The 25311-nt window shown below is 35.8% G+C and overlaps 1 protein-coding gene and 1 long non-coding RNA gene across 3 annotated transcripts in view; one reads left to right on the top strand and one right to left on the bottom strand.

Moving 5' to 3' along the window:
* On the bottom strand, positions 1-24021 carry RhoGAP68F (Rho GTPase activating protein at 68F). Of its 2 annotated transcripts, XM_069830474.1 has the most exons (9): positions 23681-24017; positions 23248-23358; positions 9313-9607; positions 6951-7169; positions 5120-5218; positions 4731-4927; positions 3012-3212; positions 2647-2753; positions 1-739 (listed from the first exon to the last, which is right to left on the bottom strand). In XM_069830474.1, the coding sequence occupies exons 1-9, from the start codon at positions 23727-23729 to the stop codon at positions 569-571; spliced, it is 1449 nt and encodes a 482-aa protein (XP_069686575.1). In that variant the 5' UTR covers positions 23730-24017; the 3' UTR covers positions 1-568. The 2 variants fall into 2 exon arrangements, with proteins under 2 accessions (XP_069686575.1, XP_069686576.1); XM_069830475.1 differs by lacking the exon at positions 23248-23358 and having other exon boundaries at positions 23681-24021.
* The window catches only part of LOC138702997 (uncharacterized), a 45409-nt gene continuing 34684 nt past the window's right edge, over positions 14587-25311 (top strand). The window contains exon 1 of the long non-coding RNA XR_011332935.1: positions 14587-16645. This is a non-coding gene — a long non-coding RNA (uncharacterized lncRNA). The remainder of the gene's footprint in view (positions 16646-25311) is intronic.

The following is a 25311-nucleotide window of genomic DNA, read 5'->3' as shown; positions in this document are numbered from 1 at the left end:
TTTCTACTGTATTTACAATTAGTTAACACATTTAATATTCAGTTCCCCAATTAACCCCAAATGATGTGGAATAGCCACAAAAACACATCTACACTTCCAGATATGCAGTTTCACCAGTGAAGGAAAAATATGGACTTAGTTATGTTGTTGAAGATTATTTTTCCCATTATGTACAAATGATTAAATTGTTGTAAGTTATGACTTTCTGCATAATAATTAATTACAAATACTACATCAACTGTATAGTAGTAGTTTGTAGTCTTCACCTCTGTCGATTCTTTGGTATTCATTCTCTGCTATACAACTAGACTCTTTTAATAATTCATTATACAAAATTCCTTGCTAAAATATGCAATAACATATTTCCTCAAATATGAATCTCAACCATTACATCACATTATTTTTTTAATAAGTAGCAGAAATCATTCGTCCCTGCCACCATCCTCTCAGTTGTTTAAAGCAGTCACACTGCAGTTATAGTATTAATATAAACTGTACGTTAGATCTCCAGTTGCTTGATTGTTGCACTAGCACTGGTTCAAAAGTGAGACATACCTCGCGTAACAAGTTAAATGATAAAGATCTGGTCCTGGTGTGTTAATACAAAGTCAGTGAACATATTAATAGGACCAATGGCAGATAGTGAAAGTTGGCCCGTTTGTGCCCATACCAGATTAGGACCAAAGACAACAGCAAGGTTAGATGAAGTCATCTTGTTCAAATCACTTCGATCCATCACCTAAAAAGATATATATTTCACACGTTAACAATATACTCCAAATTAAAAACATAATGTAAATTCAGAAAATCTGAAGTATATATGTAATAAACAAGGTTAAGTTTTGTTCAAAATGTTGCTAAATAGAACATACATACAGATCTGTGAAATTCGTGAGATACGATTAAGCAAATTGTTCTCATTTTGCCACTTTCTTGCACCATTTCTTCATACTTTTCATAATTTTTTTTTTTTTACTTTATTGGGTTATTTTACGACACTGTATCAACATCTAGGTTATTTAGCATCTGAACGAAACGGTGATAATGCCAGTGAAATGAGTCCAGGGTCCACAACCGAAAGTTACCCAGCATTTGCTTGTATTGGGTTGAGGGAAAACCCCAGGAAAAACCTCAACCAGGTAACTTGCCCCGACCAGGATTCGAACCCGGGCCACCTGGTTTCGCGGCCAGACGTGCTGACCGTTACTCCACAGGTGTGGACTACTTTTCATAATAATGCGATTTCAAATTAATATAGTAATGCGAAAAAAAAGGTAAACAAAGTTTTTAAACGAATTTCAGCAATACCTGTTGTTTTATTTGCGAAATCTTAACAAGAATGTATTTTTTGAAGTAGTATTTTCATAATTTGTCTTTTTTTTTTTCCGATGGCACGTTTTGTTCCGCCATTTTATCAACAAATGAATGTAGCTGTGTATTAAAATTTATATAAATAGTAAAAACTGAAAATTGATGCCGAAAATGCTGCATATACCACTCTTGCCGAATTCATTATTTTCAGGATGATTATAATACTTGCATACACAAAGGTCATTTAGTAAGTCATGGCAACTACATTAAATCAGCCAATCAAGCTGCAGGAACAGAAATTCACTATATGCGATTGAAGGTCATTGGATTGAGCTTCACAATCTTAGTACCAAATTGGGTCTGGGTATAGGAGGCAATGGGTAAGGGAAATTGAAAGATGCGTAAATAGAAATCATTGTTTTATTATGCACAAAAGGAAACAAAGTACATTATTCACAGCTAACACCCTTCAAAATAATCTCCGAAGGTTTCCACACATCTTTGCCAAAGATGATGCAGGTGTTGAATACCATTGGCTATGTGTGATTCCTCTATGTGCATCACTTCTCATCGAAATGCTATTAAGATCTCCTCCATGTTTGCGAATTGCTTCCCACACAGCGGCTTCTTCAATTGTGGAACAAGATCAAAGTTGCATGGACTGAGATCAGGCGAGTAGGGAGGATGTTCCAACACACTATCACCCAATGCTTCTTGTAGCTCAGAATGACAGCGACGAGCATTTCTGCCATGAAGAACTGCAATTTTCACGTATGACTGCTGTTCAACTTTACTTACGTCCATCTTGGAGCACAGTCTCAAGCATACTAACTTTTGCGTGTGCTGTCAATTAGCCACCAATGCACACAGACAATCTGGTGGTAGCATCCCATATAGTGTACAAAAGGTTTTCAAACATAATATATACTGAACTAACAACATTTTTGGTTATTCGGTACATACAACACAGTTGCCTTGACTTATAAAATGACCCTCATATGCATTTCTCAATACAGTTCAGATAATTGGATAACCGAGATTGATAATATAAAGTGCCAGCATAATTGTATTTCCAGCTTACTGCAACAAATGATAGGCAAACTTGTGGCATTGCCAGGCTTAAAGCAAACAAGAGGCCAGGAAAACTCAATGTAATGCCTGCCATACGGCAAACCTGTAACTCAATAAAAAAAAGCCGGTAACTAGGTTCAATTCACTCTGTATAAATGTTCAGAAAATGAGACAGATGCTAAACATATCAAAATTGCAGCATAAAATGTAGTCTGATTAAGAGGGACTCTCGTGTAATAAAATAATAGAAAATGTTATACTAACCTTAGAAAGAAACTGTACAATGTATTTCAAAATCAGGTAATTATCTTCTGGAAGCTTCTCTAGTATTAATATTTTTACCTGACGTGGTCTTTCCTCTTTTGACATACCTGTAATAAATTTAATAACATTTTATTACGCATTACATTCAATTGTACCATTTAAACAAAAAATAATCTCACCCGGGTTGGCGGAATTTTAGAATGGAAAATCCAAACTAAGATTTCTTTTAGCAGGGAAATAAACCTTACAGTTGGGGAAAAACCTCAGAAAAAAAAACTATATCAGGTAATCGGCCCAAAGTGGCGTTTGAATCCACACCCGAGCACAATCTTGTAGCATAAGCAAAAATAAATGTAAAAACTTACTTTGAAATTGAGTTATTTCGTCATAGAGGTCAAAAGTCATGAGAGGTTCTTCCAGCTCTCGAAGAAATGTTTTTAGAAGAACTGCTGCAAGGTGAACATCGCCACGGAAGTCCACCGGCTGACCCTGATTGTATTTAGACTGTAACTCCTTGACGAGCTGAACACTGGCTGACCTTCTGAACAGGCCCTCTGTTTCCAGAGCTGAAAAAAACGAAAGACAAATCGGGACTGCAATCATAGCAAGACTTTGTATTTCACGTCTAAAAAAATGCAGGTACTCCTGTGAACAAACTCTCTCACTTGACATTTTTTTTTACTTTATTGGCTTTTAAGGAAACCGGAGGTTCATTGCTGCCCTTGGTTCCTATCCTGAGTAAGATTAATCCAGTCTCTATCATCATATCCCACCTCCCTCAAATCCATTTTAATATTATCCTCCCATCTACGTCTCAGCCTCCCCAAAGGTCTTTTTCCATTCGGCCTCCCAACTAACACTCTATATGCATTTCTGGATTTGCCCATATATGCTACATGCTCTGCCCATCTCAAACGTCTGGATTTAATGTTCCTAATTATGTCAGGTGAAGAATACAATGCATGCAGGTCTGTGTTGTGTAACTTTCTCCATTCTCCTGTAACTTCATCCCTCTTAGCCCCAAATATTTTCCTAAGCACCTTATTCTCAAACACCCTTAACCTATGTTCCTCAAAGTGACAGTTCCCCAATACCTAACAAACATTAGCATAATGATGGTGGAGGAAAGGTGTGGTGTTCTTTCTGTCTTATATTTAGTTGTTGTTTGATGACCAATAAAAATCTATATTCATATATCAAGTTGATATCAGTCAGTGATTTTAAAAGTATACTGAGGTGCAATTTAAATTTTCGAAACAAATAGGCATAGAAATCTTAAATTTTGTACAGATATTGTACTTCTTATGAATAGTGTGTATATCAAATTTCATTTAATTAATCTGGTTTAAGAATGTGTGAATTATTAAGATGTGTGTAAATTTGAATTTTTTTAACACTATTATTTAACACTATTTCAACATTTTTGCTTGAAATTCCATTTTTATAATTTTCAAACACAGAAAAACAAAACTTACTATCCAATGTTTTCATTTCCTTTACCTCCCCCACCCCCAAAAAATGTTTTATAAATAACAGCCAAAAAATTAGCAACTGCTGCAAAAAATTTAATATTAAAAAAAATGCAAGACTTCAAGAAAATCCTTATAATAATTATGTTTTGTTACACACATATTAAAGAAGTTTCACAAAAAAAAAAAAATTATTCATGTAGCACAAATTTTTTTGAAAAAATATTACTTTTAGCAAAGCAGAATGTGCAAAAAGCAAGAGTAGAGAAAAATGATTGATTTTTACCTCTGAGTCACATCAAATCGCAGGTCTACCAAGAGAAAATCTGCAAGCCCACATCGTCATTGTCTATCTTGTTATGAAGGATATATTGCAGCCTTTACATCGAAACTAGTTAGAACACATTCACTGACCTGTGCCCGACTCTCGAAGTCCAGCACATTGAGAATTTCTATTTGAATTCACATTCCCTATGTATGGAGACTTTTGGGACACACTATAATTCTAATCACACAACTAATCCTACCTAGCATGTAATCGCAAATGAGGGGTTGTAATGGAGATGGATGTGGAATTATTGATCAAGAAAAAAATTCAACAACACCACAACTCACCATCTGGCTGACTGAGGAACTCCACACATTGTCTTACAACTGGTGGAATTACTTCTCCATTGTTGTTATCTTTGATAAACTGAAGGGACACACCAAACTGCTGTGTTTGCAGGGGAGTGTGAAACTTGGCGTTTTGTTGAGGTGCTGGCTGTGGCTGAACTACTCTGTTGTTCTTTTGTACGAGGCGTTCATCATGTCTGGAAGTGAATAACCGTTGGAGTGTAATTTTGTTACTATTTGAAATATGCCACATATTAAAGATTTTGTCTTCCTTAATAGTAACATGACTATTTAAAAATATGTACTGTGATTGAAATTTATATTTACAAAATAAAAAGTGGACAGTAAAGTTTTAACATGTTCAATTACACACTATGAAGTGTACTTACTCTAGAACAGGCTGTGGTATGCAAATTTGATCTAGGTGAAGATGCTGTCTCAGTTCATCAAGATAATTGACGTACATAACCTTACGACCAAATTTAGCACTGGAAAATGAGACCCATATTATAAAATATTATATTACAAACTATTGAAGACATTTAGCAAAATTGCCAGCATCACATACACAAAAAAATATGTACAAATGTCTAATTCTCAAAAGGAAAAAAACAAAATAAATAAATAAACTTTATGAAAATTATACACTGGCAAAATATTGGCCCACCAAAATGTGAGTACAACATCTGTTCAAACCAAGGTCCGTCGATGAGTCAGGTCTTCACATGCTGCCATATTTTCGCCAACTCTTAGGTTTGTTTACATTGCACTATATTTGGGTTATGGAAGGAATTTGTGTTTAAACTGATATGCAGGGTGTTTAAAAAATACGGGGCATAATTTCAGGTATGTATTTCCCACATGTAGACAATCAAAATAGTTCATTACAACATGTGTCCAGAAATGCTTCATTTCCGAGTTATGGCCTTCACAACATTGAAATTCACCAGAACGTTTTTCTTTCCACAGGTCGTTGTCATTACAGAAGATGTTCAAAATGTCCACCTCCTGCTTGAATACAGACCTCCAAGAACCACTGACAGAACCTAACTCGTGCAGGGTAATCTGCTGGTGACAGGGCCTGTACACGTTGCAAATGATAAGAATACAATTGATACTCTTTCAACAGTCTCTAGACAGTCGTATGAGGAACATTGACTTACAACGCTACCCTTCGTGTGCTGATAGAAGGAGTCATGTTCACAGCCTCCAGAATCTCCTCCTGTACTTCTGGAGTTGTAGATCTTGGTCGTCCCCTTCCCAAACCAGGAGAGTTAAATTTTTCATACTCGCACAGACGGTAATGGAGACGAATAAATGTCTTCCAATCTGGACATTGTCGCTGTGGGTACCTCTCCTGGTACAAACGACGAGCCAGCGCAGCATTGCCGTCCGCCTTACCATACATGAAGTGTATCTCTGCCAGCTCTTGATTTGAATACATGTCGCACAGTCTAATGCCTACACAACACTGAATGTAACCTTCGCCTTGGAATGAACTGTCAGAGTGCCCTCTTAATGTCTCCTTTGACGGCAACGACCTGCGGAAAGAAAACGTTCCGGTGAATTTCAATGTTGTGAAGGCCATAACTCGGAAATAAAGCATTTCCGGACACATGTTGTAATGAACTATTTTGATTGTCTACATGTGGGAAATACATACCTGAAATTATGCCCCGTATTTTTTAAACACCCTGTATTTCATAAAATAAGTTTCCAAAACAGATATTTCGATAACTTTCGGAGAACGTTCTGCTTGACAACAGCAACCAATGGCGCAAAGATGGCGGACATTAGTGGTATGGGATGAGAGGATCTGACTAAGGGATGTTCGACAGCGACATCTAGAGACCTTGGTTCAAACAACTAAAATAATGTCGCCTTAAGCCACACAAAACCCCACCAGTACAGCAAATACTCTGTCGCCTATTATATTCCCATGAGCTTGGACTCAATTCACATGCATAAATATGAGCAAAGACTCCTTATTTCTACCTTTCAGTCTGTCCCTTTATTATCTCTTAATCACTATGTTCTCAACACACAATTAACAGAACTTACAAACAAGGAGTTACAAGAAAATACTGTTACATTTGTCATTTTTATATATACCAATTAAGCTAGCTGGTTGTTACGTATATCAAATATGCTACTTTATTCTTACATTTTGCAAATGTGTTAGCTGATTTAAATTATTCAAATAATCTAGCTGATTATTACCTTATGGCTGCCCTGAAGATTTGCCATATCACTCTTATAAAATTGGTTGGATGGACTAGATACAATGCTTTGAGGTTTTTCTTGTACTTGCGATCAAATGCTCGGTATGCTTGCCACAACCAAGATAGTGGCGGCTTGTTCTTGCTCGTCAGGCCATAGTGAAAATATACAAGGCTATAGTCTTCCTCAACAAACTTGTCCAACGTATACATCAGGTACCTGGAACATGAAACATGCACAATGTTTCAAATATAAATTTGAATTTGCATAACATTTTAATAATTACATTCATTATTATATATTGCAGGGCAGATAATGTATACAGCTGAACTGTATTATAACGACCATGACTAGCACGAGACCTCGACTACAAGAAGTACGATGTTTTCTGTATTAAACAAATGCAATTTATTATTTATGCTCGACCATGCCGAAATGTAGTAAATATACACCTGGTAGCAGCCCTTTAATGGACCTCATTAAAGTATACCTATTCATTAAAGTTCAGGTGTTGCACCAATCAGAAAATACCATTGTAGCAATATGAAAGCGCAAGTATTGATTATTCTCGGATATGCAATCGAAAGACAACTAGCGTGAGATTAGACAAAGTAAAAATGGCGGACGCTAGTGATAACGAGCTGCAACTTACACCGCCGGAAATTTCGGCAAAAGCACTCGATATGACTAATAACTTATTAACCTATGGTCGAGCATAAAAAGTCGTATGAAACTCGACTATAAGTTAATGGTAATTAAGATGCTCGTATGAAAATTATGAAACTCGCTTGCGCTCGTTTCATAAACATACTCGCGTCTTAATTACTACCATTATAGGCTCGTGCATAATGTACTATTTTATAACGACACATTTTTAATAAGAAACTCGTTTATAGTGATATTTAGCAAAAGTGTAAATTTGGTATTTAAAAATTCACGTTTTACGTATATTAAACAAAAGACTGTCATTGACAGGAATTCAGATTCATTTGTGATAAATGCCATTTTCATTTACTGTGACAAGCATATAACGAGTTCTAGGAAAAGAGGGTTGTCCGCATTAAACAGAGACTGGCATTGCGAGAAATTCGCAGGTAGCAAGTAGGGGTGTAGAATAGGTCAAAGTCTTTATTTTTATTTCAGTAGGTTATTTTATGCCATTAGGAAAGTCCAGGATAACAGAGAGGGTTTGGAATTGAATGGGTTACATCAGCTGCTTGTATATGCGGATGACGTGAATATGTTAGGAGAAAATCCACAAACGATTAAGGAAAACACGGGGATTTTACTGGAAGCAAGTAAAGAGATAGGTTTGGAAGTAAATCCTGAATAGACAAAGTATATGATTATGTCTCGTGACGAGAATATTGTACGAAATGGAAATATAAAAATTGGAAATTTATCTTTCGAAGAGTTGGAGAAGTTCAAATATCTTGGAGCAACAGTAACAAACATAAATGATACTCGGGAGGAAATTAAACACAGGATAAATATGGGAAATGCCTGTTATTATTCTGTTGAGAAGCTTTTATCATCCAGTCTACTGTCAAAAAATCTGAAAGTTAGAATTTATAAAACAGTTATATTACCGGTTGTTCTTTATGGTTGTGAAACTTGGACTCTCACTTTGAGAGAGGAACATAAGTTAAAGGTGTTTGAGAATAAGGTTCTCAGGAAAATATTTGGGGTTAAGAGGGATGAAGTTACAGGAGAATGGAGAGTTACACAACACAGAACTGCACGCATTGTATTCTTCACCTGACATAATTAGGAACATTAAATCCAGACGATTGAGATGGGCAGGGCATATAGCACGTATGGGCGAATCCAGAAATGCATATAGAGTGTTAGTTGGGAGGCCGGAGGAAAAACGACCTTTGGGGAGGCCGAGACGTAGATGGGAGGATAATATTAAAATGGATTTGAGGGAGGTGGGATATGATGATAGAGAATGGATTAATCTTGCTCAGGATAGGGACCAATGACGGGCTTATGTGAGGGCAGCAATGATCCTCCGGGTTCCTTAAACGCCAATAAGTAAGTAAGGTTATTTTATGACGCTTTATCAACATCTTAGGCTATTTAGTGTCTGAATGAGATGAAGGCGATAATGCTGGTGAAATGAGTCAGGGGTCCAGAACAGCTTAATTAGTGTGTCATGTGATCTATTACATTTCATTTTCCTAACAGTATTCCTAAAGGAACCAGTCCCTCATTTGTGGAAAAACTGAGGTGGTGCTGAGTCTAATAACTTTGCACAAGTCTGTATGAAAGAGTAATGACTTTATCTTAACATATAAAAGACCAATCTCTTTTGCAAAATAAGTCTCAGTGTACATTGCTAGGTCTGATGTGCTCATACCTTAATAAAAGTGTGTGGTCCAACTCTTTATTCCCTGGCAGTTTACAGGCTGAGACAACAATCACTTTTCGACCATACGTGTCATCTCCTCCTACTTCTACAATTCCATACTTGGCTACTTCTGAGAAATCTTCTTCTGTTTCTTCATCAACAAAAGGGTAAGAGAGGCTGTCGACTCCAGTGGCAATTACTGGAGCATTAACCAATTCTTCCTCGAAGTTCTCTTCTATGGTGCCATCTGACACAGGTGATTCGAGGTAATCTAGTCCACCAGCATCGATCTTCTCTTCCAAATCTAGTTAAACAGCATAAGAAAATAAAAAAATATTTTTATGCTCGACCATGCCAAAATGTAGTAATTATACTACACCTGGTAGCAGCCCTTTAATGGACCTCATTAAAGTACACCTATTCATTAAAGTTCAGGTGTTCCATCAATCAGAAAACACCATTGTAGCAACATGAAAGTGCAAGTATCGATTATTCTCGGATATGCAATCAAAAAACAACTAGCGAAACGTCATGGAGGCTGGAAATGCAATACTGTCGCAGAAGGTTATGTTCTGTTACTATAATAGTTAGCGTTAATTGTAAATAATATTCAAATAAATTCAATTTGTCATTTCGTTTTTCAATGTTTAAATCAATTTCAAGGTTATATCAAGATTAATGTTTATTTTACTCTCTAGATTATATCAAGGTCAATGATATTTGTGTCTCGGAAAAAATCAATACTTTTGCGTCTGCGCACATCTCACAATTTACGAGATATTGCACAAGATCAGTTCCGCTCCCCAGTCAGATAAGAATAACATGAATACTTATGAATAATTTCAAGTTAGAAATATGGTCGAGCATAAAAAGTCGTATGAAACTTGCCTATAATGGTAATTAAAATGCTCGTATGAAAATTATGATACTCGCGTCTTAATTACTACCATTATAGGCTCGTTGCATAATGTACTATGAAGCAATTGGAACTGTTCAGAGCTCAAAGTAGTATTTCTATCACTCGATTTTCTGTCAGACTTGCAACCATTGCCAGAACAAAAATGGCCACTTCCAAGTTCCACAAGAAAAGTCAGAAGACTATAACTTTCAACAAATATTTCGTTGTCGTTCCTGCAATAACTCCTATGTGACATATTTATCGATTTTCAGATTTTTACTCTATTAAATAACTTAAATAGTGATAAAGCAAATAATAAAATCTCCTATATGTAATTATATTTCTTTCTTTCGAAAATGTAAGAATTCACAATCCCCTATGTACAGCTGCCATAGGATGAATAAATGTGTTTTTTCCTTCTACTGAAAAATTGTATATTTTGCATATAGGAGTTATTGCAGAAACAACGACGATTTTCTATCTTTTCTTGTAACATCATATAACATCAATTTCAACATTGTAATTTTGAATAATATATTATTTCAAGAGATTATTCTCTTTACAGATGACTACTGAAGACAGGACTGCAGGTCCAGAAATTTGTATAGTCGAAACATGATTTTTAATTTTAATGTTGTGTGTTTTAATACTGTGATAATTTTAGTGTATCTGTATTTTAAACTTTTAAATCTGTAAGAGTTATTTATAAATAAACTTTTCTTCATGTATTTTCAACCTGCCAATGCTTTTTACATAATTGTCTTATTGCTATTTAGAGCAGTAAATAAAATTACAAAATTTGCAATTACAAAATAAAATAATGAATATTGTAATCTCTGGTAGGAAAAAATGTACTATATGTCAAATTAAAATCTCACTGATGCACTACATTCTTTGTGTAATGATATTCCTAACGTAATGGTACAAGAAGTAAAGAAAATTAAAATAGATTTCAATTAAGCCTTGTTCAGCTGAGAAAACTTCAATGTCAAATGGTCGGCATCAGAAAGCAGTAAAAAATTCATGTATTTATTACAAAATAAAATGTTTAATAATGTTTTAGTGAGGAAAATTAAACTTAAGTTTTTAAAAAATATACATATTTTGTTTAACATAAAGAGTGTGACAGGACCTACCCGACAAACTTTGAGAAATGACAGGTCAACACAGAGGATCATTTTTTGTTAAGGAACATATGCTTGATAACACATCCTTAAGGAGCTATGCATCCAAAAAATCATACCTCCGCTAATTTTTTTTACAGAAATTTAATTTACTATGCATGTTCTGAAAATTTATAACACCTGTTAAAATTACATGCCCTGTACAGTACCTCATCACATACAGTATTTTGACACCTTCACAGTAATCATCATCCAACTCTGTCAACCATGTCAGGGTTGTGCTGAATTTGTTGAATGATGAGATGGACTGAAGATGCACCACGACAATACCAAATTACAGCAGTGTAACAGAGATTATAAGGACTTAAGGCACACACTTATGCAACATATGCAATGCGGAATGTGCTGCTAAAAAGGACATATAACTCATGAAGAACGTGTCATCAAGCATATGTTTCTCAACATAAAATGATCCTCTCTGTGTGGCCTATCATTCCTCAAAGTTCGTTGGTGAGGTCCTGTCACACCCTGTATAAATCTATAAGAGTATTTTACTCAGTATATTAATCATTTATCACGCAATGCACTATACGATTTTTTCACTTAAAACTCTTATTTCCATGATGTTAACATACTACACAAGTTAATAATCTAATTACCAATTCTTCCAATAGTATTATTACTACTTGTCATATTTCTTTTTAATCCATTGACTAATAGTTTCTTGATAAGCAGAACTAAATAATCTGTATTACATAATTCATACAAATTTCACTTTATTTTATACTAAAAAAAATAAAAGCAGATGCAAGGATATTCTATACCAAGATTTGAAAGTATGTAGATCTACTAATAAATAATACAAATGTCACACTCTGAAGCAACGTGCCAAGATTAGCAGTGTATGTTCATTACACCCAATCTAAAATAACATGCAGAAGGAATACAGCACATATAGGTAGCAAAGGTTTGGTTACTGATGGATGGAATGTCAGTCTCGTTATCTTAAAATAAATACCAAGCATTTCCTCAAACTGCACCCGTAAGCAACAGTCAAAATACTAAGAGAAACAGTGGTTCCAATTAATGATAAAAAAGTGAACTGTATAAGTTTATATGAGTATCAATTTATCCTTTATTAAATTATTTTTTTAAATATCAACTTTTCTTCACTTATTTTTATTTATTATTTCATTTATTCTTGTCGTTGAAATGTCAGTATTATTCATTAAGAGACTTCATACAATATCAGCACAATATATAAATCCCTTCAGTAAGGTTGCCAAAAGACACAGCATACTAAACAAATAAAATAAAAATAAACATTTGCGTTATCATTATTTACGATTTTTATTTTCAAATGGAAGCTACCCTTGGGAAAGTACTTTTATTCAATAATTATTAGTAATCAAATAGAATATAAGGAAATTTAGGTGTACAGGTGATTACGTAAAATCTAAACAGAATATTTCATTACGTGTATAGCAATAATTTTCAAAATATTCAAAGAAATTCCAAAAGACTTAAAACATTCAACTGAGAATTTTGGAATTGTTCCCCTTGCTCCGAACAATAGGCCAAATACTTCAATCTGTCCTTGTATATGATAATAATCTCTAAAGTATTGAATTGTAGGGTCATAGATGGTCTTCTTTTCTTCATATACTGCTACAGGTTGTTCAACTGCAGTTTCAAAGCGCACGGTGGGATCGATGATAATTGCTGTGTCATTTCTTCTATCAATGGCAAACTTCACAATTCAGAAAATCAAGCACAACTCAACTATAATTTCACTAATATTTCTGGCATTAAAAATCACTTCTCTATAAAAATTAAGATATTTTTTTTAAAAGGTTACAACAATATTTTACCTACTTTTTAGACCATGATGCCTAAAAACCTGACAGACGACTACAAGGGCCAGCAAATGATGACATGCTTGGACCACTTAAGCCATTACACTACAGAAGTGCATGACTTTCTGAAAGAAATTGTCACTGGTGATGAGTCCTGGGCGTACCACTACATGCCCGAAACAAAGCAGGCCTCTATGAAGTGGAAACATGCTGGTTCCCCAGCAAAGAAAAAATTCAAAGTGACGCAATCTGCTAAGAAAGTGCTTGTGACAGTGTTCTGGAATATGCATGGTGTTTTGATAGTAGACTGTGCGAAACACGGGACCACTGTGAATGCTGCAGCCTACATTCAAACTTTGGTAAAGTTGTGTCGTGCCCTTTGTGACAAACTCCGTAACATTAATACCTTCTTCATGACAATGCTCGCCCTCATGTTGCGGCTTCTGTTCGTGAGAAAATCAACACATTTCATTGGGAGGTGCTAGAGCATCCACCATACAGTCCGCACCTTGTACCGTCGGACTTTCATCTGTTTGGTCCCATGAAGAAATTCCTGGCCAGCCATCGCTTTGCGACCGATGCAGAAGTGCAATCAACTGTCCAAAGATGGCTACACTGCAACTGAACTGATTTCTATGAACAGGATATACCGAAACTGGTACCACGATGGAAGAAATGTGTTGAGAAACTTGGCGTCTATGTAGAGAAGTACCCTAGCTAAAAGATGTGAGTTCATTTGTGCATTTTTTATTTTTTATCCTAATAAATGTTTTTTTTTTTATTATTGTGCGTTAATTTCCGATCCACCCTTCCACCCTCGTAGCAGGTACCTTAAATTACTGAAACATCTCGAAATATGACTCACCAGCAGAATTAGCCTAAGGCACTTGCAGAATTTTTTTAGTTGGTTATTTAACGACGCTGTATCAACTACGAGGTTATTTAACGTTGATGAGATTGGTGATAACAAGATGGTATTTGGCAAGGTGAGGCCGAGGATTCGCCATATATTACCTGGCATTCATCTTACACTTAGAGAAAACCTCGGAAAAAACCCAACCAGGTAATCAGCCCAAGCGGGGGTCGAATCCGCGCCTGAGCGCAACTTCAGACCGGCAGGCAAGTGCCTTAACCGACTGAGCCACGCCAATGGCCTGCTTGCAGAATAAGACGGCATATAATGCAGAGCTAGTTCAGGCCTGTCTATGTCGACTACACAGTGACAGTGAGGTGGTGTTGCCTAGTGAAATCGTCGCGAAATCTCGCTGAAGCATCGCACATTACTTTCCTTCCTGTGCACAATATTTATGGCTAGGAATGAATTTTAAGTTGTGTGATTCGATAGAAATATCTGACGAAATTTATAAGCTTGTACTTGCTATTTGGGAAAAGGAAATTGTACCAGAACAATGGAAGGAGTCCATTATCGTACCTATCTTTAAGAAGGGGGACAAGACTAACTGTAGTAACTTTCGAGGAATATCACTTTTGTTGATGTCGTACAAAATTTTGTCCAATATTCTTTTGAGAAGATTAACTCCATATGTAGATGAAATTATTGGGGATCATCAGTGTGGTTTTAGGCGTAATAGATCACCTATTGACCAGATATTTTGTATTCGACAGATAATGGAGAAAAAATGGGAGTATAAGGGTACAGTGCATCAGTTATTCATAGATTTCAAAAAGGCATATGACTCGGTTAAGAGAGAAGTTTTATATGATATTTTTATTGAATTTGGTATTCCCAAGAAACTAGTTCGATTAATTAAAATGTGTCTCAGTGAAACGTACAGCAGAGTTCGTATAGGTCAGTTTCTGTCAGATGCGTTTCCAAATCACTGTGGGCTAAAGCAAGGAGATGCACTATCACCTTTACTTTTTAACTTTGCTCTAGAGTATGCCATTAGGAAAGTCCAGGATAACAGAGAGGGTTTGGAATTGAACAGGTTACATCAGCTGCTTGTCTATGCGGATGACGTGAATATGTTAGGAGAAAATCCACAAACGATTAGGGAAAACACGGGAATTTTACTGGAAGCAAGTAATGAGATAGGTTTGGAAGTAAATCCCGAAAAGACAAAGTAAATGATTATGTCTCGTGGCGAGAATATTGTACGAAATGGAAATATAAAAATTGGAAATTTATCTTTTGAAGAGGTGGAGAAGTTCAAATATCTGGGAGCAACAATAACAAATATAAATGATACTTGGGAGGAAATTAAACACAGAATAAATATGGGAAATGCCTGTTATTATTCGGTTGAGAAACTTTTATCATCCAGTCTGCTGTCGAAAAATCTGAAAGTTAGAATTTATAAAACAGTTATATTACCGGTTGTTCTGTATGGTTGTGAAACTTGGACTCTCACTTTGAGAGAGGAACAGAGATTAAGGGTGTTTGAGAATAAGGTGCTTAGGAAAATATTTGGGGCTAAGAGGGATGAAGTTTCAGGAGAATGGAAAAAGTTACACAACACAGAACTGCACGCATTGTATTCTTCACCTGACATAATTAGGAACATTAAATCCAGACGTTTGAGATGGGCAGGGCATGTAGCACGTATGGGCGAATCCAGAAATGCATATAGAGTGTTAGTTGGGAGGCCAGAGGGAAAAAGACTTTAGGGAGGCCGAGACGTAGGTGGGAAGATAATATTAAAATGGATTTGAGGGAGGTGGGATATGATGATAGAGAATGGATTAATTTTGCTCAGGATAGGGACCAATGGTGGGCTTATGTGAGGGCGGCAATGAACCTCCGGGTTCCTTAAAAGCCAGTAAGTAAGTAATTCGATAGAGCTAAAAATTATGAAACCAACTGTACAAGAATGGCAATTGTATGTCAACTGGCTGGCGTGTTATCGCTTTAAGACTAAACAGAGATATCCAACATACAACATATTTTGCTCTAAGTCCCTCCCTGTGGTCTCTGTATACAAAGATAGATTCTGTATCTTTTCAAATTCAGATGTGAACTGTTTCCTTTTGTGTGATGTGTAACTTGCCGTAACAATGTCTCTTGAAGGTATTGCAAGTGGCTCTGGTGTTTTGTCTGTTCTGCACAAAAAAAAAAAAAAAATAGTTCTACATTCCCAGGCAAGAAGTGTGGTATTGTCTGTATATAATTTTTAAGGGACTTGCTAATGATGCAGTGCCTGCAACTGTCAATTTTTCACAAACACACAATCTGACTTCACAGGCGTGTGTTGTACGAGCCCATACATACGTTATCTCGTATTCTCGGGAAAGGCAAAGAGACAAAATTAAAATAGGTGCTACACCTGTGTTTACCTCTCCTGGAAAATATCGCAAAACAAATAAACGTGTTAAGGATATCGACGATTTTCAAAAGTGTATACTTTTATCGTCGTACGAATTTTGAAATATATATATTAGCAGTGTGTGTTAGCAGTGCCACTATAAAACTTGGAAAGAAAGAAGAAAGCTAAGAATAACCACAGGTACGATTTTCACTTTTTAGTGTAATATTATATATAGTATAAGACGAAATATCGCAAAACATATGAGATATTTGGTTGATACTGTAAACATAAACACTCTTGTCCCTTTTCCGAAGAATTATTATGAATAGTATTAACAACATGCTTCTTTAAGAGCATTAGAAAACTTTACAAGAGAAAGCAATTTAATTGCACTGCACTTTCAAAATAAAAAGTTAATAATTATTAGTATAAGTATAACTACAATTATTATTATTATTATTATTTTTTATTGATATATAAAATATTGCATTTGATGCTAATCTTGTAACGTAAATTATAGACATGCTTCAAACGAGGAGATTCTATAATTTCAAAATTCAATTTGCATTTTAAAAACCTTACTTTATATATATAATACTTTGTACATAGTCTCTAAACACACACCTTCATCTCAAACAGCAGAAATAACTAAAATGCTCTCTCAATTAATATCACTCAATAAAAGAATTGTATTCCAATGGATACCATCCCATTGTGGAATCCTGGGAAACGAGAATGCGGATGCACTGCAAAGAAGGGCAGCACTGCTACTTACAGACCTGTTACTAAATCTACGTATTACTCTGTGAAAAGATTTATTAAATCTACATACTTAGACTTCAACAAACAAAATTTGATAACACAATCCCAAGGGAAAAAATGGAACTCTCTGCATCAAAATCCACAGTTAATTCCCGATTTACCACGAAAATCGTCTGTAGCTGCATTTAGATTGGCAACAGGCCATGATTGTTTGGCCAAACACCTGCATAGAATTGGAATATATCAGTCCCCTAACTGCCCATTGTGCAACTCAAACCAAGAAATGGATTCGGAACACCTCAAAATCTGTGCTTCAGTGGCTGACCATGATAATATCTTTGAAAAATATTGGTGTGCAAGAGGTCAAATGACTTTACTGTCAAATGCCTGGCATTAGAAAACAACAACAATTTTTTTTTTTAAATATACAATTTTACGTTCGGGTGAACAAAACTTCATCGAAGAAGAAAACACTTCTTTTTTATGTTCCACACTATTACAACTCTCTTGGGACCAATTATAACCAGACAAGATAAATATTTTTAATGTTTAATAATAATGCCGATTGGCATAGGCACAAAATTTTCAAGATGCGCACCTAGCAATTCCTGCCCACAGAACATCCCACTATTCATCCTCTTTTACTGTCTCAGTCCCCCGTGAATGGAATTCTCTACCTCAGAAGATAAGGGGCTGCCAGACAATAACCACTTTCAAGAAAAGGCTAAACGATTTCTTACAGGCGCAGTCAAATTGAAGTTATAATTGTGATCGAGTTTAATAATTTAATTTAATTTAGGTATGGCTACCATTACTACTACTGTTATTATATTATTATTATTATTATTATTACATAATTATTTTATTGGTGTTATGAAGATGAAAAGAATTGTCATTGTATTATATTAATTATTATATTGTCTTGTATTGTAGTATTGTATTGTTTTGAATTATATTGTATTGTATTAATTATGTTATATTCATAGCATTGTAGTAATTTTCTATCATACTGGTTGAGTGGAAGAGAAGGCCGAATGGCCTTAACTCTGCCAGTTAAAATAAACCATTATTATTATTATTATTATTATTATTATTATTATTTTAGATACGAAACAAAAATAAAAAAGATGAAGTTAAATTTAAAGACGACATTACACATTAAGCGAACAGCGATAACAGAAGCTGTGAAGTAACTGCTACTGGAAAGTTCGGAGCTATATATAACAAAAATTAAAGTAATACGTACATGCGAAGGTAGGGAGACATGAATAGATACGAATTAACTTTGAATGGGTACCAAGTCCCTCTTTTGGTGCCACCACCGAGCATCGACATCAAAAGTATCTTATCTCCACGAAATAAAAACAATAAACAACAAGTTAACAGATACGTACTACACACTGGCAGAAGAAGACAGAAGTTGATCATTTTGTGAACCTTTCGAATTTGAGCTATACAGACAATCAGAATCTATGTGATAATATGGCGTCCATACCTGTGGAGTAATGGTCAGCGCATCTGGCCGCGAAAGCAGGTGGCCCGGGTTCGAATCCCGGTCAGGGCAGGTTACCTGGTTGAGGTTTTTTCCGGGGTTTTCCCTCAACCCAATACGAGCAAATGCTGGGTAACTTTCGGTGCTGGACCCCGGACTCATTTCACCAGCATTATCACCTTCATTTTATTCAGACGCTAAATAATCTAATGTTGATACAGCGTCGTAAAATAACCCAATAAAAAAAAATAATATGGCAACAGTGGAGCAACAGTGAAATGAGAATGGCACAATAAATCAAGAAATTTACCTCTACAACAGCTTTGTTAAAACAAAAATACTATAGTACAGAAAATGTCTGAATTCTAAGCCTGCGGGTTTTGGGTTACGGGGGGACCTGCCAGAAGTTAGTTGTAACGAAGTGATACATAAGATATTATTAAAGAAAATATTCATTATTATTATTATTATTATTATTATTATTATTATTAATATTATCATCATCATCATCATCATCATAAGCATCACCACCGCCATCATTACGATTCCTATTAACTTGGCTAGGCCTACATGTAATATTCTTTCAATGTAATAAATACTCAAAGTGAGTGGCATAGCTCAGTGATAAAGCGTTTGATTCGTATTTGAGTTTGGGAGTGGGTTCGATTCCTGCCTAAGCTGATTACCTGGTTGTATGTTTTCCGAAGTTTTTTTCAACTGTAAGGCTAATATAAGGTAATCTCATGACGGATCTTCTGCTTCATCTCGCCAAATACCATCAAAACTCTAAATAATCTAGGTAGTAATTGGTATAGCGTCGTTAAATAAAATAAAAAACTAAAAAGTACCTGTATTCAAAGCAATACAATATTTTCTATAGCGTCACTTGTTCGGGTATACACAGGATGCGAATTAAGATTTCTGATAAGGGGGGATAGAATCCTAGATACAGAATACCATACATAAAATTATTATTATTATTATTATTATTATTATTATTATTATTATTATTATTATTATTATTATTACGGCTCAACGCTTGGTCGCACCGAGTTGCTTGTCTTGCATCTTGATCAAAATAATAATAATAATAATAATAATAATAATAATAATAATAATATCCATGAGCAGGCTTAAGATAAGATGTGTAATTCCTAAGTTATTGATGGTTGTCAGCTTGCCGGTGATTATAATACATCAATATTATTTTCTTTGCTTACTTTACACATTTATAAAGCACACTCGTATTAAAACAATTATAGTTTGTGAGGGGGACAGAAGTTATCCCTGGCAGGGATGTTAATATGAATTTATGAGAGGGGGATAACTTTCCAACAGGGGAGGAAATCCCCCCCCGTTAATTCGTACCCTGGGTATATATTTGATAGCTACATCGGGATAGATTATTTATGGTCTATATTTTGAAACATAAAAACTAATATAGTAGAATTGCATATACTTATAGCATTAACATTATGTTCTATGTAGGCTACTGTAACTCGTATTATTTTTGACAGACCCACATGAGCGTGAGAAACACTTGACAATCCGTCAAATTATTATAGATTACAGTTTATTCTTTGCGCAATATGGAAATTCTTGGGAGAACAATAACTTATGTCATTAATCCGGTGAAAATTAAATTCTGCTCATCACAAATGCATGTTACGTAAGTCACAAATATTCGCTTCCTACGCACAAGGAAAAGCAGACGTCGTGATGCGTATGACGTAACCGTCTCTTCCACACGTTGCCAACTTAAACATTTGTTTTCAAATTTGTAACTAAAAATTGAAGAACCTAATTTAAATTCATAATCGTTATGTACTTCAGTCGTTCTTAAAATGGTTTCATATTAAAATACGGCAATTCTAAAAACTGCGCCTCCAGCCTGTTGATGGACGTCGAGACCTTGACTTTCGGCAGATAGAGATAAGTCGGTATAGAAACGCCAAATGTTATAAATTTAACATTGCTTTAATATAGTCTCAGTAAGAGATGGGAACCACCGGCATAGCTCGGTTGGCTGAGGCGCTTGCCTGCCGATCCGGAGTTGTGCTCGGACGTAGGTTCGATTCTCACTTGGGCTGATTACCTGGTTGGGTTCTTTCCGAGGTTTTCCTTAACTGTAAGGCGAATGTTAGGTAATCTATGGCGAATCCTCGGCCTCATCTGGCCAAATACATCTCGCTTTCACCAATCTCATTGACGCTAAATAAATGAGTAGTTGATACTTATGGCTTTTAAGGAACCTGCAGGTTCATTGCCGTCCTCACATAAGCCCGCCATCGGTCCCTATCCTGAGCAAGATTAATCCAGTCTCTTCAATCATATCCCACCTCCCTCAAATCCATTTTAATATTATCCTCCCACCTACGTCTCGGACTCCCCAAAGGTCTTTTTTCCTCCAGCCTCCCATACTGCGTCGTTAAATAACCAAATAAAAATAAAATAAAATAAAATAAATAAATACAATGCGGGTACTCTTGCCCACAAACGGTTTTCTACAATCATGTTCGGGTTTTATTCAAATTCTGAGGTCAGTTATTCTGATTTATAGCACAATCACGAAGCATAGCGTTCGACTCCCACAACAATTATTAGATTGGCACAGTGCCTGTTTTCTTCCTATGCAGTACAATTAAAAGGCTGTAACTTGTAACATTAAGGATGGAGAAACAATGGTGCCTCATATAAATTTGAAAATCTGACTTGTCACATTGTGTCACTGCACTATAATCATTACCTCCACTTAAGCCAATAGATAATGTAACCAGATTTTCCGAAGCTCAAAACAGATCACTTACTAATCCAGTATTCGCGCAGCATACATTTGTAATCCATTGCTGACTATTACTCATATCTCCGCTTTCAATGCTGATAGCATCAAATTTTCAGTACTTTCCTGTTACAGGTTAAAAAAAAACGCACGCACACACACACAACCCCCCCCCCCCCCACCGCGCGGATTTATGACACAAAAATAATTGGGCAAGGGGTAAAGTTTACAAGACTAGCTTTTACTCAACTCATGAAGCTTTAGTAAACATCTGTATGGAACAGTGTCTCGACTGAGATTACAGAAACCTCTGCAGCATGTTTCGTAAGACTATAAAGGTCTCTGACAGATACAGTAAAAGGCCGATATTACTAACACGAAATGAAACTACTGAATAGCAGACAGGCCATGAATAAAAACTAATCAACTAACCCAACCTACCCTATCAAAACAAAGTCCGGCCTATTCCAGCCTTAACTCGTCACTATTGAATATTCGAATCTGTTAGCAGCCAAATGAAGTTTATTTCCCTATGTAAAAGAAAGCTATTTCGTTAAGTTATTACAGCGGATTTATTAACATAATCTCACAAACTCTGATGCTAGCATTTTAGGATAACAAAATTTATACCTATAAAAATGCTTCGTAAAAATTCAGAATAAAACATACTGGTAGCACGTATGTTTCTTCGATGTGCAAACTAAAGAAAATTCGAGTTTTCTATAGCACGGGACACGGAGGTTTTCTGACGGAAAATGCGGCAAAATGGTCTAATTTTCAGAGCAAAGGTTATTTTGAAATGTGAAGAATTCGTGTAGGACGTCAGTTGACTTGAAAACATATTAGAAAATACGTAAAAATTGGAAAGAATTGATCGGTTTGGATAATTGGATAACCTAAAAGTGATTATTTAACATGTGAAATAAAGAGGCAGAACATTTCAAAATATATAGCGCGAAACGCTCATTTCACTTGACTTAGTATATGCAAGGCATACAAAAAGCCTAAACTAATCTAATCTAATAATCTGCCACATATTCGTATAATTATGTGAGGCATATCAAAAACTTAAACTAACCTACTCTGTCACAGATTCGTAGGCCTATAAACAAGGTATAAGAAAAACCTAAATTAAACTGCCCTAACCTAACCTAACCTAACCTGTCACATATTCCCGCACCGGAGAACTTAGAAAAATTCAAGTTAGAAGTTTCAGTGTCGCGTGCTATATAAAAGTTGAAAATTCTATACTTCATTCATCAGGAAACTCAAGATTTTCCATTTAAGAAGTTAACAATGTCACAAAACATTAAACATATTATATGGGCTAGTTCTTTCTTTACACCTTTTACCAAATAATTTAAAATAAATGCAGATTAAATCCACTGTAACACACATACACATACAGGATCCTTTATTATTACAGTGTGGTAGTGGTAACGCAACAGTGTTTCGAATATTTACAGATATGAAAACATTAACTATCATAAGCCAATTGGACTTTCATGCACAAGTTAATGTTTAATATAGAGATTTTGAATCCTGAATTAGCCTAATTTAATATTAATATATTTTCATAGAATAATGTGCTACATTTACTGTGTTAGATAGAATAGTAAGTGTGCATAATAGCAATTACTGAGCCAGAGTTGTCAAATTAAGGTATGGTTTCATGCATGCATTTTACAAGCAAACACAATCTCAAAAACTCTACGCGTCTATGTTAAGAGTAGCAATGCAGGTTAACACAAAGCATGCCACTCTTACCACTGGTGACTGTTGCATGTTGTAGTTCTGTATCGTCAAATTCCAAATTAGGTTCATAGTCATGGTAGTCGGACAAACTGGGGTACGGGTCCTCATGATCATTATGAGTGGCTGTAGAAAGCACAAGATATTAAGTAACCCACACACAGACACACATATATATACAAAAATCTCCAACACGAGAAAGGCATTATAACATTAGCAACGTCACAAATTTTTGCAATCAGACAAAATACATAATTATATAAATCATATACATATATAGAAATGAAAGAACTATATAGTTCCCTATTTAAAAGTTGTGATAGCTGTACAACTACAGTATTGAAAGTTTGGAGGAAGTATAGCTGAAACAACACAAACATGTAACACTATTTTCTTAGAACGTCAAACTACTTAACCTTTATTTACAACATAAAAACCAGTACACTACCTGTCAAACCTCGAGACGGACTAAATTTTGGTTGGTAATCTGCTTCCATTCTCACAATATTTCACCCTATGAACACTAAAGATGTAAACAATGCGACTACTAGATATGAACAACGGATCATTTTTTCATTGTTTCCTTTGATAATAATCTATAAACACGTCATTTGACAGCAACTTCGATGCTACGTTCAACCAATATAACCCAATTTCCATTACGGATGTGACGTAATTAAGACATTTGCTATCTTAACAGGAGCCACGAAAATTCACTGAACTCGAACATGCGCATCTGGAACAATCAAAACTTCAATCGACGAAATTGGCAATAATTATGAAGTATAAACATAGATGGTGCTCGCAAATATCTTTACTGATAGTGAAACGGCTTGTAATTATTGTGTAAACTTTAAAAGTATTACCGCAATAGCTTTCTTCACTTCAAATTTACAACGAAAAATCTAAGGGCAATATATCATTTAGGCTGCGAGCAGTTCCAGGTACCTACTCTAGAAGAATCTCTTTCAAGTCGTGAACAATGGAATTATAAATTAATGATTAAGCAAGGAAAATTATTTGAAGCCTAAAAACCATTACCATAAGCGCAAAATTAACATAAATAGGCTTATTGACTTAACTGAAGAACAGTTGTCTACTATTAAATTATAAAAAAGAATGAGAATGCCGGGAAAAATAAACAGTTTAAGGGTAATTTACTTCGCTTTTAAAAGTTTCCACCAGGATCGCTGTTAGGCACCTCTTCATACAGCTCTGTACCTCTTCAGATAAATACCTACAGGTGCAAGAATAGCCCGCGGAATTCAAAATTATCCTTTTATGTCCGCCGAGTTAGCTCTATGGTAGCGCGTCTCCCTCAGACTAGCCGGACCGGGTTCGATTCCTGCCGGGGTCAGATATTTTGATGTCAAATTTCTACCTCGGGACTAGGAGAGATGTCGTGTACAACTTAATTTCCAATCATTAGATTGTACACTAATATGCCTGGGTCAAATCCCGAATCTCTCCGCAGTGCATATGAAGAGATGGGATATGTTGCTGTTGAAAGTGATTCGTTCGTCGGACGGGGACGTTAAGCCTGGCGCCCCCTTGATGCTATTCGACAGGTGTAGGCTATGTACTGGCCCGAATTTCCTTCTCCCTTCCTCATCTTTATCATCATCCTCACCACCCATTCTCTACACTACACGAATATTTACACTACACTCACCCTAGTACACAACATAACTCTCCACGGATAGCCTATACATCATGAGGCCTATAGCATGACCCGCCGAAGTGGTGTGCAACTTTAAAATGGGTCACAATCCTGCCATTTATCTGCAATATGCGGAACCTGAATCATGCAAGTAAACACTTTCCAAAATTTACTTATCTTGTGAGTAGGCTACAGTCTACAACCCATGTATTGTGGGTCCCTATCACCACGGCATGGCGCGTCTTCAGGTTGCGGATCGAGGAGACGGCCTCCAGATATGGAAGGTAGCTGTGAATATATTGAATAAGCAGTCGCGGACAGCCAAAGAGGGGTGGTCCTCCAGCTTGGGGGTTGGGCGAAGGGCTAACAACCCATCACCGTAAAAAACAGCTTGTTATGAATACTTCAAATAAGCCTCG

This window comes from Periplaneta americana, chromosome 7 (assembly GCF_040183065.1).
Source record: "Periplaneta americana isolate PAMFEO1 chromosome 7, P.americana_PAMFEO1_priV1, whole genome shotgun sequence".
NCBI classification, from domain to species: Eukaryota; Metazoa; Arthropoda; class Insecta; order Blattodea; family Blattidae; genus Periplaneta; species Periplaneta americana.
The sequence above is the reverse complement of the archived record's forward strand: the minus strand, read 5'-3'. Positions and strand labels throughout refer to the sequence as shown.